General features: G+C 35.9%; 1 protein-coding gene across 1 annotated transcript in view; it reads left to right on the top strand.

Annotated features, from left to right (window-relative positions):
- Positions 1 to 15,577, top strand: part of Cab39 (calcium binding protein 39) — a 77,430-nt gene that overhangs the window by 14,342 nt on the left and 47,511 nt on the right. Inside the window, exon 2 of the mRNA XM_027941711.2 lies at positions 14,130 to 14,286. Coding sequence (XP_027797512.1) covers positions 14,173 to 14,286 — 114 coding nt within the window. The 5' untranslated portion in view covers positions 14,130 to 14,172. The remainder of the gene's footprint in view (positions 1 to 14,129; positions 14,287 to 15,577) is intronic.

Genomic DNA, 15,577 nt, shown 5'->3' with positions numbered 1-15,577 from the left:
ACCCCAAATACTTGGATAAGGATCAATAAATAAAATGATTCCTGGGCAGAGTTAGTATACAAACAAATGCATGTCTTTTACACTAGCTAGATGGAACCCATATATTTGGCTTTAAATTTGAGTAGCTAGAACAAAGAAGGAAACAAGATCAGTTCTGATACTGTTAGATTAAAAGTCAAAACTGACCACTTAAGAGAAGCATAATTCTTCCAGGCAGTGAGACTCTGGATCTTTTATTAATATGGGCTCCAAATCCTTAGTATACATCTCTCAAATCTCTATAGTATCTGTAAAAATGAAGTACCTGGGTTAAAGTTTAAGGTATCTTAACATAAAACATAAAAGATAGTATTGATCTGGAGTGTGGCCCTGTAGGCCAGTGAACTTTTTATTAAAATTGGTTATCTAGAGAGGACCAAGGTTATAATCTGGTCACTGCTCTGGCTTTAACAATTAGCTGAGCTGATGGCAGCACTAATAGCTACCTTTGAAAATCAAGGAGCTTAACCTGGACTTGATTTCAAATCTAGTTATGTGTGTTGACTTGGAGGCCAGGTCGTTGTTTTCCTCCGATAATAATGTCCATGACACAGGCATATTCAGTGGATGTTGTTTCGTGTCATAAAATGGTGGTTGTTAAATATTTGTTAAATCTGTGGTATAAAAGCCTAATATATAAAACTGATAGAAGTGAGGTATTTGGGCTGGAAAAGAAGTAAACCCTTCCCTGCTCCAGACCTTAGCTAGAACAAGATTTAAAAGCTGCTGTCAGAACGACTAATGCCATTTTAGTTTGGAAAAATTTCAGAGCCTGCATCACCAATTTCCCACTGTTATGGAACACGCTTACCCTATTCACCTCCTTCCCAGAAACCTAATTTTAATCAGTATAACTTCTGTTAAAACCATTGTGATTCTGACAAGTTGATGGTATGGTTAATAAATAACCCCAACATTTGAGAGAAACTTAAAAATCAAGAAGGTAGATTTTTTTGGTCTGTACAGGAATGATAATTTGTTTGGGTTGTTTGGTATTTGTAGATAACAGAGCTTTCACAAATATTGAGTCATCACAATCACTTATGGTTGATAGCATTCCTTGGCTAGAATTCACTAAAGATGAAATCCTGTGTTCAAAATTTGTAGAGGAAAATAAGTTTTAATGTAAATAAATTTATCCATTCTGTTTGGGGACCTCCCACTAGAATTTAACTTTTTATGCTCCCTTGGATATAAGATGCTTTTATTGTGCATTTTAGATACAGCTTTAAGATTTAAAAGCAAACTTTCCAGTTTGACTATATTATGATGTCAACACTTACCTACAAAGCACTACTCCATAAAGAGTGGAATGTTCTGTGAGCAATAAAAGAAGGCATGTGGTTATTCTGTAAACAGCACTTGGGCTTACAGTGAGTTTTTCACCTTTTGCCTTCCTTGTCACTTGATACTTTATTGCCTACCAGAGCTTGACAAAATTACAAAATAATTGTCATTTTCTTTCTTATCGTAGTTCAGATGGTTGCAGAAAGCTCTACAGTCAATTGTAATACATTTTCTGGCTCTTATCCAAAGTTTTCAGTCTCTGAGAGGCAGTACAGGAAGCATCTCCTCTGTTGATGTCTGTGACCTTCAGCACACAGTGTGTGTCTACACTCTGAACTTGCTACTCATCACTTTTTTCGTGCAGTCTGGTAAATGGGGTGTGTATTAGTGTTGCATAGATTTTAAGTGCTCTGTGTGTACCTGTATCCTCACTAGGCTTTGTGTCATTAAGTTCTCTTCTGTCCATGAGCTGAGTTTTGGTTGTATGATTGGGAATTTTTTTCCTCCAAAAGCTCAAACAAGAGCTTTTGTATTTAATTCTGGTACTCAGTTGACAACTGAGGTATGGTTACTTCCTCTGAAGTTAAGTGGGTTTTTGTTTTGTTTTTTTTTAGCCTCATTATTTCATTGAAAACTCTTTTCTCAACCTAGGATCGAGACTTCAGATGTCAGTTGGTGCATTGCTGTGGAGGGTGGGCAGCATATATGACTGGTTATGAGAACTCTCAAAGAAATTATCCCCGGTAGAATGTTCTACATAATTCTCTAAAGGGCCCATGTAATAGTGCATTCTGTGACTCTGGATACTAATGCTGGACAGTCTATGTACACTAAATACCATCATACAGCAGCCTTTGAGCAATTCAAAAAGAAAACAAACTTTCAGATCTCCAACTATGGTGATTTAGCTCTGGCTGGTTTTGTGACATGTTTGTGCTTTTGTGGGCATTTGGCCAGAACAGAAATAGTAATGCTTGGACCTTGAAGGAGAGTGATTTTTTTCCAGGATTATATCTGATCCTATAGAAGTAAGTTTAAGGTTATAAATTTTAAAAAGAATTTTTTTTTCTCAAAATACACTTCATTGGAATGACTAAAAGCAAAAAATAAAAATAGTTTTACCACTCTTTCTTGAATATAACTTTTTAGAATCATAGCATTTTTAATATACTTTAATTCTTTGACCCAAAAATAATTTTTGAAGGGCGTTATTTTTTTACCATATTTGAACCTTGTTTCAAAGTTTTCATTTGTTTACAATTCATGTTTTGAATTAAGCATCATTTTTAAGGAATTATCTTTTTTAAAGGGCAAGATTGGCTATTTGCCTTTCTTATTTACAAAAATGTGGGGAAGAACCATGATGTTTGCCCTTGATCATATGGACTATGTTTGCACAAGTCTGTGGCAAAACAGGTAATAAATTTAGCCAGAATTAAAATAGATTATAATTCTATCCTTGAAGATTGACTGTTTTAAAAATGTGGACATTAACCATTAAAATACAGTGCTAATTTGTCTAAAATAGTCGGAAGTTCACATTTTCTGAAACTAATTCTTAAAAAGTGGTAATGTAATTCTTAACTCTTTTGACTGTGAATGAATCATGAAGATAAAACAAAGATGGCAGATCTATATTGATAAAAGATCATAAAAACTAGTCAGTCATGGGTTAAAAATGATGGTGGAATGTGATGGACATTATTATCCAAAGTACATGTGTAAAGACACAAACTGGTATGAATATACTTTGTATACAACCAGAGATATGAAAAATTGTGCTCTATATGTGTAAGAAGAATTGTAATGCATTCTGTTGTCATGTATAAATAAAAAATTAATTAAAAAAACTAGTCAGTCATATAGTACAGACATTTCTAAATGTTTTGTGATATGTGGCTATAACTTCAAGTCTTTAATTGTGAAAAAAAATCTTTGTTTTATGACAATTTGAGAATTTTGACATTATGAATAAAATAGCTGTCATTAGTAAAAGAGCTACTAAGGTTTTTTTTTTTGGGGGGGGGGGGTAACTGGGGATTGAATTCAGGGGCATGTGACCACTGAGTCACATCCCCAGCCCTATTTTGTCTTTTATTTAGAGACAAGGTCTTACTCAGTTGCTTAGCACCTTGCTTTTTGCTAAGGCTAACTTTGAACTCGTGATCCTCCTGCCTCAGTCTCTTGAGCTACTGGGATTACAGGCATGTGCCACCGTGCCCCAGCTACCTAAGGTTGATTTTTAAACCTTTTACTAACTTCAGGTTTCATCCTATCAAAATTTCATCCTGTCAATTTTATAACCTATAATTCAATAGGTTATAAAATCAAATTAGTTGATTATGATCGTTATTTAAAGGGAGTGGAGAGAGTGGGAGACTAGGATGGAACAAAATAGGCTAGAATAAAGAATGTTAGTATAATTTTACCTAGTAAAGATAAGTGCTGTCTGACAATACTTGTTTTTTATTGAATGAGTGTATATCTTGAGGTCAAAGAAATCTGTAAGTCACCATTGGTAGTGATAATATAGTTAGGTGGCCTTGTGGCTGTTGAAATAATTGTACACAAAAGAAACTGATGACAGGCTTTAATTGGAAGGTTCTAGCACTCTGTCTTCCTTGATCTCTTTGTACTTTTTAAAAGAAATAATGTTTATATGGTTTTATATATATATATTTTTTAAAATCTTTATTTATTTTATGTGGTGCTGAGGATCGAACCCAGGGCCTCTCACGCGTGCTAGGCAAGCGCTCTACCGCTGAGCCACAATCCCAGCCCATCTATTTGTACTTTTTAAAGGGAGTAAAGGAAGAACTGTATGATTTGCTGACTAGATTTATGATTGACAGAAGTAAGGAAAGTTAATAATATACTAGTTAACAGAATTGAGAGCCAATAAAAATTTTTAAATGTTGTATACTGAATCAAAATCAGAAGAAATTTAACAGGAATAATTGTACAAGCATGTCCCAAAATGCAATAATAAACCATGAATGACAGTGTGGCTTCCCACAAAGCAAGTACCAGAGACCAAGATCAGTTAAATTGCTTACTGGAAAAGTTTTTAGCTTCGTAGTGTGACTGTTAAAAACTATTAATGGGCCAAACTTGGTGGCATACACCAATCCCTGCAGCTTGGGAGGCCAAGGCAGGAGGATCACACGTTCAAGGCCAGCCTTAACAAATTATCAAAACTCTAGTGAGATCCTGTCTCAAAACAAAAAATAAAAAGGACTGGGGATGTAGCTCAGAATAAATTGCCTCTGGGTTCAATTCCCAGTCCCCTCCCCCCAAAAATAAAGGAGGAGGAAGAAAAAAAATAGTGGAGGAAAAAAAAAAAACTATTGATGGAATTTAGGATCATATTTATGAAATAGATGGATAAGTAATGTTGGCTGGTCAGATCCCAATACTCCACATGGAATCTTTGGAATGTCACAATCTTTGAAAAGAACAGTGATATACTGTCACTGCCTAGAGAGTAAGTGAGGGGTTCCCTGAGTGAGTCAGCTCCCTCAAGGTTCATCATCTTCATCTGTAACAAAACCTGAGCTGGATAAACTTTGTAAGAATTTGGTTGCCAACACTGCTAAATGTCATGCAGATTGAATGTGACTATATGGTTCTTGCTCCCAGACACTTCACAGGCTAGTGTGCACTTGGTAATACATTTAGAAATGTATCTGATTTGACTGTTTAAAATGATTTTCTTTCTTTCTTCATGACACCTCTTTCAGTTTATCCCAGTCCTGGATGCCTTTATGCTTTGGATGTGAGGATATAGGCCTACCTCAAAATAGTCCTACCTAATACCCACCAAATGGCTGCTCAGGTTTAATGGTATATTTTGGCACCTTCTAATTCTAAGTATTTACCCTTGGCTTGGACTGGGATGAGGTCTAGGACTAAGAATTCTGTCACATAAATAGTTGGAATTCGTTTCTGAAAGGCATGTCTGTTTTTAAAATATTCTCAAATCATAGACCTATAATTTTGAAAAATACAAATTTAAGTAAGTTTATTTAACATCTTTCTTATTTAACATCTATTTAAATATAGTCATCACATATAAAGAAAATACTGTGCATCCCCAAAATAACTTGATTAGTTGTTGGTTAACCGGAGAAAACTCATGAATTATTGTGTCATAATGGATTTGATTAACTTTTTGCCTACAACTAAGCAGTATTTTAAATATTTTTTAATATTTTTTTGTAGTTGTAGTTGGACCCAATACCTTTATTTTTTATGTATTTTTAAGTGATGCTGAGGATCGAACCCAGGGCCCCGCACATGTGAGGTGAGCATTCTACCACTGAGCCATAACCCCAGCCCCCAGCTATGCGGTGTTTTAAAGAAAGCAACTACTCTTCAAACTGTAGTGAGGTTTGAAAAATGAGATTAAGCTAGAATGGCTTATTTCTGAAAAAGTTGTCATTCTTACACAGTTGGCTGTGCACACTGGCTTCAGCTTTTGGTGTGAGTTAAAAAATCACCTGAGTCACTCTTATATAGTCTTCCGTGGCTTCATTTTACTCTGGTATCTGGTATATAGAACTTGCACAGAACATTGGTCTTTGTGTAGCCAGAGTGGCCCTTTGTTTAGTCTTTCCTTATGAATACTTTTGTTCCAAAAATTATTTAAGACAGCTTGAAATATTTTTTGTACTTAATTATCATAACTTTAGAAATCCATAATGACTGCATTTACACTGAAATTATCACAGTAAAACTTGACAATAGAAGCATGATTCTTTCAGAAAGTATTTGAGGTTTAATGTGAAGTTCCTATTTGTAAAGTTAACACATAGCTTTTTTGGGGGGTGGGGAGTGCCAGGAATTGAACTCGGGGGCACTCAACCACTGAGCCACATCCCCAGCCCAATTTTTGTATTTCATTAGAGACAGGGTCTCACTGAGTTGTTTAGCGCCTCATTATTGCCGAGGCAGGCTTTGAACTTGCGATCCTCCTGTCTCAGCCTCCTGAGCTGCTGGGAGTATAAGCATGCACCACCGTGCCCAGCCAACACATACCTTTTTATGAGCACTGTTGCTTTTTAAAATTTGTTAAATGGGTCTTTCTCTAAAAATCAGGTATTACTGCAAAGACTTGTCCCACTGATAAGTAGGCAGATCCTACTTTCTAAGTAAAAAACATATCAAGGATTAACAAAATTCAACCACTTGTGGGAATACTACTAAAGATAGGTTAGTACTTTAGTTTATTTAGTACTTTAGTTTACAAAATTGGAGTTAACTGGTCCATGTGACTTTGTAATCAGAAAATGTTCAGTTCACAATGGTTTACTCTCACCTCTAAATTCTGAAAAGGTTAGAAATATTTTAACTCTTTGAAAATCTCTTAAAAATGTTCTGAAAAAATGTAGGCATACTGCTAATGAAATTTTATATTGGTTAAGATAGGATTTTCCTAAAGAATGAGTGTATGGAGAAACTGATATCCATTCAGATCTATGCAAATGCTCCAGAGGTTTGGTTGGGAACAAAAAGTAGTGTACAATATGGATTGCCTAGTTCTCTATGCAGTACAGAGGTGAGACAGATCCTCTTGAAAGATCTAAAGCAGAGATATGGGCCAAACTTAAAAAAAAAAAAAAAATGTGATGTTTTTTGAAAGGCAGAGGGCTTTTCCAGGAAGGTTATCTGTTCCTCTGCTTTTTGGAAGGATGATGCTGAAGTATATTAAAGCAAAATCCAGATCATTCATATTTCATAATTTGATGTGTCTGATGACATTTTTCATGTATCGGTTATACTCCATTGTAATACCTAACAAAACTAACAACAATTGCTCATACCCAGTGAATAATTTTTCTGGTTGCCAACATATCTTTTCTTCAGTTGGTTTATTCAGATTAGGGTCCAGAGAAGATCCGGGAATCTCTCTTACCTATGTAACAGTCTCCACTGCCTTCTTTTCCCCCTCTCATGTTGTTTGACTTGTTGGAGAACCCATTATTTTTCCTGTCACATGTACCATGTTCTGTGGGTTTGACTGCTTCGTTGTGGTGGTGTTTAACTTGTTGGTTTATTCATCTGTTTCCCATAAGTTGGTAGGTAGATCTGGAAGCTTGATTGGATTTTGATTTATATTTTGGGGGATAAAAAGGGTCAGATCTTTTTATAGGTGATGCTTTTATTCCTTGTTATGTGGTATCATGAGACACTGGGTCTGGTTGTCCTGCTTTTAGTCATAAGTCAGTGTGTTCTCTGTTATTAGTCCGTGCACTGTGAAATTGTCCATCTACTATTCAGCTGTAGTTAGTAGTTTTAATGCCATTGATTATTGTTGCTAGATCCATGATTTCATCAAGGATTGTATAACTTTATGGTTTTTCTTTCAATATGCATTAGCTATGAATCTTTAAGAACTTTCCTTTGTCATTCTTCAGTTACCCTGAGAAACAGGGTACAGAAAAAAGGTCGTCTAAAGTGTTCTATTCCTTCCTCTTATTTACCAATTTTTAGAGTGTTGAATTGTTGCTTTCACAACCTTCAGGGTGACCAATAAATATTTTAGAGTTTTTAATGGATTTTTATGGTTTACTAATATTGCTGTTAAATATATAATACTTTTTATATGCATATTGCTTAATTTGCATGACAGCACATTATAATCTTTTTCTTTTAATGCTTAAATTATACCATCAAAGGCCTATGGGTACTTTTTCAGTTTGGCTCCTCTCTTTTTTGCCATGATCTCATTAATATTTGCTTTCTGGAGTAAGGTGTCTGTCCCAGGCTCATCTTGCATATTTCCTACTCTTTTCATGGAGCTCTCATTCCTTTTAGTGGAAAATAATCTTGAATTAATTTTTTAAAATAATATTTGTATAATCAGAAAAAATGTTGGATGTATTTTGTAGATACTTACCCATAAGAAAAACATAAATATACAAGTCTCATTTTCATTACCCATTATTAACCTTTGATATTTTTTCTCTTAGCAAATACCTATGTACATAAAGATCACAGGTGGGACTGTAATATATATGCAACTTCATACATAAAGTGTTTTCATTTAAAAGAAATTGCAGACTTTTTATAACGGTAGAAATATTCAGAAGAATTCATTTTAAATTACTTTGCAGCGCTCAGCTATAGTTTCTGAAGATTCAGTTTTTCCTTTTTCTGCTATTTTACAGAACTGTTTAACCTTCTTTGAACATAAATCTTAGAGAAGCAATTATTAGGATACATTTGTAGAAGTGGGATTGAAGGTTTGAGAGAAGGACATTTTTAAGGCTATTGATGCATAATGAATGTATTCATTGTAATGTGAAAGGTACTGGATAACCTGATAAACACTGTATAAAAGTTAGTTAAAACCTGGTTTTAAGTCCCTGTTCTTCTATTAAATAGCTTTTTAATATTTAAATACATTACCATCATTTTGGCCTTTTTTATTCATCTACAGAGCAGAAATAATAGAACTTCTCTTAGGAATGAAGGGACAAAAGAATCCTACCTTGTTCTTTTGAAGATTAAATAGTCATTTATTATAAATATCCCTTTAAGTGTATGCCACACAGTTTTCAGTGAAGAAATGACATTGATAAAGTCCTTGTTTTCATGTGATTTAATAGAGAAGAGAGAAATTTATGTCAGGTTGTGGTAGTAAGTACTGGATGAAAATGAAGTAGGATAAGAAGATGAAAATGGGGAAGAGATGACATTAGAGAAACAATGGTCAAGGAAGGCCTTACTGACTGGGTGTCATTTCAGCAGAAGTGTGAATGAAAATGAGGGGAGAGCTGTGGTGATTTGGGCTAAGTGCTCCCTATGAACAATATGGGGAATATACTTAGACCTGGTCCAGAAATGTCAAAGCACAAAATATAGCCAAAACCTAGAATGAGGGAGATGAGAAAGGGAGGGATAGATCGTCAGGTTTGTTGTAGGTTTGGTCAGGAGTGAAGTAAGTCATTGGATGGGGTTCACAATTGGACAGAGAAGTTGGCAATGCTCACAAACTGTGAGAGATCTTACATTATTTAAATATTGCTGGTATTATTGCCATCACTATCATTTACTGCCTAGGCTATAAAATAATTTTCTGTATGGTTTCTTTTGTGTATCATTGACCCCTGAAAGTCTGGTTACAATCTGTTAATCACAAAACACATTCTAGTGCCATGTGTGTTCTTGAGCACTTGATTTTGGTTTTGACATGGTTGATTTAGACTTATGCATTTGGTAGCTTTTTAATTAACCAAAGATCCACCAGCTTCTTAAAGATGCCCTTGGTTTATTTTAATGGAGCTGAATCATCACATCTTATTTGCAGCTAAGAAGGGCAAACCTCCCATCCATCCAAAAGCTGACTCAGGACTTCTAAGTGCACACTTAAAAAGAAGGATAAGATCACTCATTGTAATGCTTTATATGGTGCTGTATAGTCTATATGATAAAAATCGTATCTACCCACTTTAATTTGGGAAATAATAGTAATCAGATTTTAGAAGATAGGGAAAAAACTATCCCGTACTCCTGTTTATTTAAATTTTACTGTATGTGGATGATGTGCTAAATACTTTAAACATGTGTAATTTAATTCTTAACACCACATTGTGAGGTAGATATTGTGTTTTGCATTTTCACATATGAGGTGAGAGGGCTTAGAAAAGTCTTAAATCAGTTAAGACCTTGAGAAGTCAAGATTTGAACCCAGGCTATCTTTAAAGCCATGTAATTAACTACTGTGCTTTCTATAATTGCACTACTGGATAGGTATTCTAGCACCTAACACAGTATCTGTACATATTCAGTAATTATATGAATTAAGTAACATTAACCTGAAAGCAAGATTAGGTTTTAGGGCTAATTTACAACTGCCTATTAGATTCCTTAATAGTTCCTGTATGCAAGTCTTATGGGAGGGAGGACTTTGTGTTTGTTTGCACTTTTTTGCTTTTGACCACCAAGTTTATGAGTCAAGCCTAACAAATATGTTCATGTAGAGTCTTATGAACTCAGCTGTCTAGGAATGTGTTATCATTCAACAGCTTTTCATTATTCTCTCTAAACATGTACACCCACATCCATACACAGCAGAATGTTGTCTTGAGAACAGGTACTCAGTGCTTTAACTTTATGGCATATAGTGAATGCACTGTTAGTATTTGAATAAATTAATGTATCATGGTGACTGGCTTATGGGCCATTTGACTACCCTCCAGTATTCATCAGTACACTGGTGAATAAGAATGTGGAAGCAGTCACATTGCCAAAGATGGGCAGTACCTAACAGTCCTAACTTTAATGGTGTGGACTTTCCCCAGTGGCTCTTCTGTATATTCTCCAGCACTTTCTTGAGGAGCTTTCTGCTAAACTTTCTGCTATTAGGAATATCAGTGGAATAGAATAGTGATTTGAAGTTTTCGTTCTTTGTAAACTAGAAGTCATCATATCTAGTGTCATCAAGTCTCCATGTTGGAGACGAGAGTAGATTTCCAGTGCAAAAAGCTACACATATAAAGGAAGAAATTAAAAGGACATTATGCTAATCCATTAATAATGGCTGTCTATAGGCTTTGCAGGTGATTTTCACTTTCTTCCTTATGTAATAATCCTTTAGTGTTTGAATCTTGCTGAACAAGCAGTGTAACTATTAAAAAAAAAAGCTGTAAGTTTAACTTACGGGTTTTGGATTCTAATCTAAGGGCAGAGAAAAATTATTGAAGAAGGGCCTCATTCAGTGGGTTCTTATTATTTCCTAAAATCCCTTCAGTTTCTTACTTAAGGAAATAAGGCTGAGGAAGAAGGATAAATGAGAAAGGCAGTCAGAAACAAAGACTGGTGCCTATGTGTTTATCAAGTTTCTAAGTCTCAAAGCACTCTGAACAATACTCCTGGCATGGTAGACCAGGCTTTTTGGAAGGCTTTGTCTCCACTGCATGGAGAAGGCAGTACTGATGAGAGTCCCTCTAGAGGAATGTGCCTTTGCTATATAATTTGAGCATCTTCTGAAGGTGATGTGTTGTTGTGTGCAAGAATTGCTACTATTTCTTGTGGGTATAGATAACAGTAAAAAGATTGAAGCAAGAATTAAAACATGAAGTCTATTTGGTTCCATATCTTCCTGTTCCTCTTTATTATCACTAAAACCAATTGGTAATTCATGAAATTGTTTAGTCACCTGTGTATTTTTTTTTAATTTGTTCTAATTAGTTATAAACCCTTGTATTTTAATAAGTGGAATTGAATAAAATAGAAAATGTCTGCATTTAGATTAATATAGTAACCTGAACATGTTTGTGGCTTGTTAAGTAAGTTTCAAGTACTAAGGATGGATTGTTTATCCATTTTCTGTAAGTTTAGGCTTTCTGTTTATCAGTGATAATATGTTTGTCAGTTAGCTGCTTTGGCCTTCTTTTATTATACTCATTGCAAATTTAGCAACACAAAATCAATACACAGTACTGGGCATGTTAATCTAACATGCTTAGGAACTTGTTTTCTCATTTTTTCCTCTCTTTTCCCCCACTGTATCAGCAGTGTAGTTGGACACAATACCTTTATTTTATTTATTTATTTTTATGTGGTGCTGAGGATCAAACCCAGCGCTGTGCACATGCTAGGTGAGCGCTCTACCGCTGAGCCACAACCCCAGCCCCCCCCCTCCTGCCCCTTTTTAATTATTATTTTGAGAAAGGGTCTTGCTGTGTTGCCCAAGCTGACCTCAAACTTGAGCTCTACCTGCCTCAGCCTCCCAAGTAGTTGGGATTACAGGTGGGTGCCACTATGCCTGGCAAGATCTTTTATTTCTTAAAGCATTACTTTTCTTACCTGCTGTTAGCAATGTTCTAGGCACATGAATTATCTGTCTACTTAGTAATCATCCCATGTGCGTATTCTTAAATTTGAAGTTTTTTCATATTTTAACTTTTAGTAGGACTTTTTAAAACTCCTTTACCCTGGAAAATCACCTCTTCCACCATTGAGACAGGGTTCTAAATACTTCCTGCAAAATATTCCAGTAAACAGTCCTACTCTCCACCAGCATTGACATATATAGACATCACTGCTGTGATTTGCACAATCACAAATAGGAAAGAAATATTTTCAGAGAATTTGAGTGTGAACTACTATATTTATGTAGAAGCAACCTGCATGCCCCCCTTCCCCGACATTTTTTTTAAAAATGATTTGGGAAAGAAAAATCTAGAATTTGTCTGCCATGTAGCCAGATAATCAGAGATAATTTAACAGCTATTGGGGAGTGATTCTCCTGTAGTCCATCCAGACTTCTTATAGAAAGATACTTAGAAATGGACTTAAGCTTATCATTGAATTTTAAGAAGACCCATGTTAGGCTATGTCTCTTTGGTTAATGAAGATGTGTTTTTAATTTGATCAAAAAAGGATTTATAAGCTGACAGAAGCTGAGATAGGTGATATTTTGGGACAGATTGATTAGAACACATCATATCAAAACCTTTGAGAAATAGCATACTTGTTTATGATTTAACTATAGTCTTAACATTAACATTCATTTACATGGTTTTCCCCTAAGTCTTTGTTCTTTATAAACAGATATGTATGTTATCGTGTCTTAAACTTGAGAGGGGGAAATATTCAATATTCAATAAAGTCATAGGGAGAGCTCAAAAGAAATGTGATGCTGTGTGACAGAGATACTGAGTTTACATGTAGGCGGGGACAGAGTAGGGTTGGAGGATTTAAGACCTATGTTTTCTTACATTGGTTCAAGGGTAGGAAGTATGGAGACACCTGGAGCAGTTAAATATAAAGTTGGAATTCACAGTTTGAAACTATGAAGTGATTCCGTAGTTTAACTTCTTTTTAGTTTATTTAATAAAAAATGAAATCGTAACTTCTAATATGTTCTCAAGTCAATTCCATTTTTTGTTTTGTTAACCTTTTTTCACGATGACTTCTTGGAGTAGTTGTATGTCCTCCTTTGGATAATGTAATATCCAAAATATTAAGAACTTTCATAAGTTCAATATTTCTAGGGTTTTATCAAGCGAGTTCTTTCACATCCATTCCTAAAGGGTATGTTAAAAGTGTCACATGAGAGCTTTGAAGATCTGTTGGGAGATTTGTCCAAGGTTCTTTCAGCTCTGAGACACTGCGATTGACTGAATAGAAGGGTAGCCATGTTGAGGAAGTATGCACATGTCCAGTGCAGCCCACTGGGGTGCTTGGGAGGAGCAACAAGGACTGGACAGGAGCATTGGGAGAGACCTAGATAAAAGACCTGTTTTGCTGGTGCCGTGTAACTAAAGCTTCCTCTGGCTTTTTGCCTCACTCATGACTTTAGAATAGAGAACTATTAATTGGAGGTATAATGTAGTGATTAAGGATACTGGTTAAGACAGACCTGAGTGCTTTTTTTAACCACTTAGTACCTTGAGCCAGATTCTCAACCTTGCTAAACTTGACCTGTAAATGATAATACTATAGCATTCTGTTAGATGATGAATTAAATGCTTAGCATTGAGTTTGACAGTAGATGTTGCCCTGTGAGTGATACCAGTAACTGTACCTACCTATATCAGTAGCATCGGCAGGTTCTTTCTTGGCTGGGTGGTTAGGAGAACCGAGGATTTGAAAAGAAAGAAAATTTTGAAAAGTACAATGTTCTATAATTCCAAGGCATCTCTGTTATCATTTTTTCCATATATTAGTGGGTCTCCCAATTTCTATTGATTATGAAAGTCATGACTTTCTTAAGCACTGATTTCCTCCCTATTTGGTAAGAATGTCTTCTGTTGACCCCATGTTTTCTCACCTGAGCTTTGTGCTTGTTGCAGGTCAAGCAGGCAGAGTGCGTCGGAGGCCTCTGTTGTTGCCGTCATGCCGTTCCCATTTGGGAAGTCTCACAAATCTCCAGCAGACATCGTGAAGAACCTGAAGGAGAGCATGGCTGTTCTGGAAAAGCAGGACATTTCTGACAAAAAAGCAGAGAAGGTATGGATATGGGTGATTTGGAGGTTTTTGTTTTTGTTTTTTTAATATATTTAGTTGTCAGTGCATCTTTATTTTATTTATTTATATGTGGTTCTGAGAATCGAACCCTGTGCCTCACACATGCTTGGTAAGCTCTCTACCCCTGATTCACCACTCCAGCCCCTGATTGGGGGTTTTTAAGATCTAGTCCTAATATGGCATTTGCTTGCTGCTGCTGCTGCTGCTGCTGCAACAAGTTTTCTGCTATGTATCTATCTCACAGACATTCTCACCTTTTTGTTTCTTCTTCTGTTGAAATTTCCAAGTTTATTTACAAAGTGTTTATTTCATTCTTGAAATGTTTTCTCTTATTCTTGAAAGCAGTGTTTCCACCAAAATCTTCCTGGGAAGATACTGCTTCTGGTTTTCTTTCCATGTTCTCAATGTCCATATTCTCCCTCTCTTCCATTCAACATAGCCCAAACCTGACTCCATCCCAGTCATGTCTTGCCACCTGATTCCTGAAACAGCATTTCCACTAAATATTGTATATTCTGTTTCATAAAGGTTTATGAATAGAATCTGAGTCGTATTTCTGCTTGAAGAAGAGCCTCATAATCTTTCTTTTGGATCTTAGTAGTTACCTTCTTACTGTCCTTCCTAAAATATGCTCTATGCTTTAAATGTTCAGTACAGATACACAAGACCCTTTATGATATGCTCTCTTCTGTAGGTGAATTTTAATTTCTTTCTCCCTTATTCGGTAGGCTCCAGCAACCTACACCAAGTCAGATAATTAAATGCACTGTTTTTAATGCCTTTGTCTTTCTGTGCTGCCTGAAATCATGTTCCCGCTTGCTGGATTTCCACCAAAGCCCCCACTTATCATTCAAAACTACCCTTACGATTTTTGTTGTTGTTGTTGTTGTTGTTGTTGTTGTACTGGGGATTGAACTCAGGGGCACTTGACCACTGAGCCACATCCCCAGCCCTATTTTGTATAGAGTTAGGATTTTACTAAGTTATTTAGCGCCTCACTTTTGCTGAGGCTGGCTTTGAACTGGTGATCCTCCTGCCTTCGCCTACTGAGTTGCTGGAATTACAGGCATGCACCACCATGCCCCGCCTTTTTTTTTTCTTTTCTCCCCTAGATTGCTTACCAGAATACTTCCTCTCTCCTATCTCAACCCTGCCCACTAAAACAAATCCCCACCATGTAGGCACCTCTCTAGGAAATGTCAGAAGTGCCACCATTTTCAGCCTAATTATGTTTGTGTTATATTTTTGTCTTCCTTACTTGAATGCAAACTCC

This window comes from Marmota flaviventris, chromosome 11, assembly GCF_047511675.1.
Source record: "Marmota flaviventris isolate mMarFla1 chromosome 11, mMarFla1.hap1, whole genome shotgun sequence".
In the NCBI taxonomy this organism is placed as follows: domain Eukaryota; kingdom Metazoa; phylum Chordata; class Mammalia; order Rodentia; family Sciuridae; genus Marmota; species Marmota flaviventris.
Note: the sequence above shows the minus strand (reverse complement) of the source record. Positions and strands in the feature narration are given on the sequence as shown.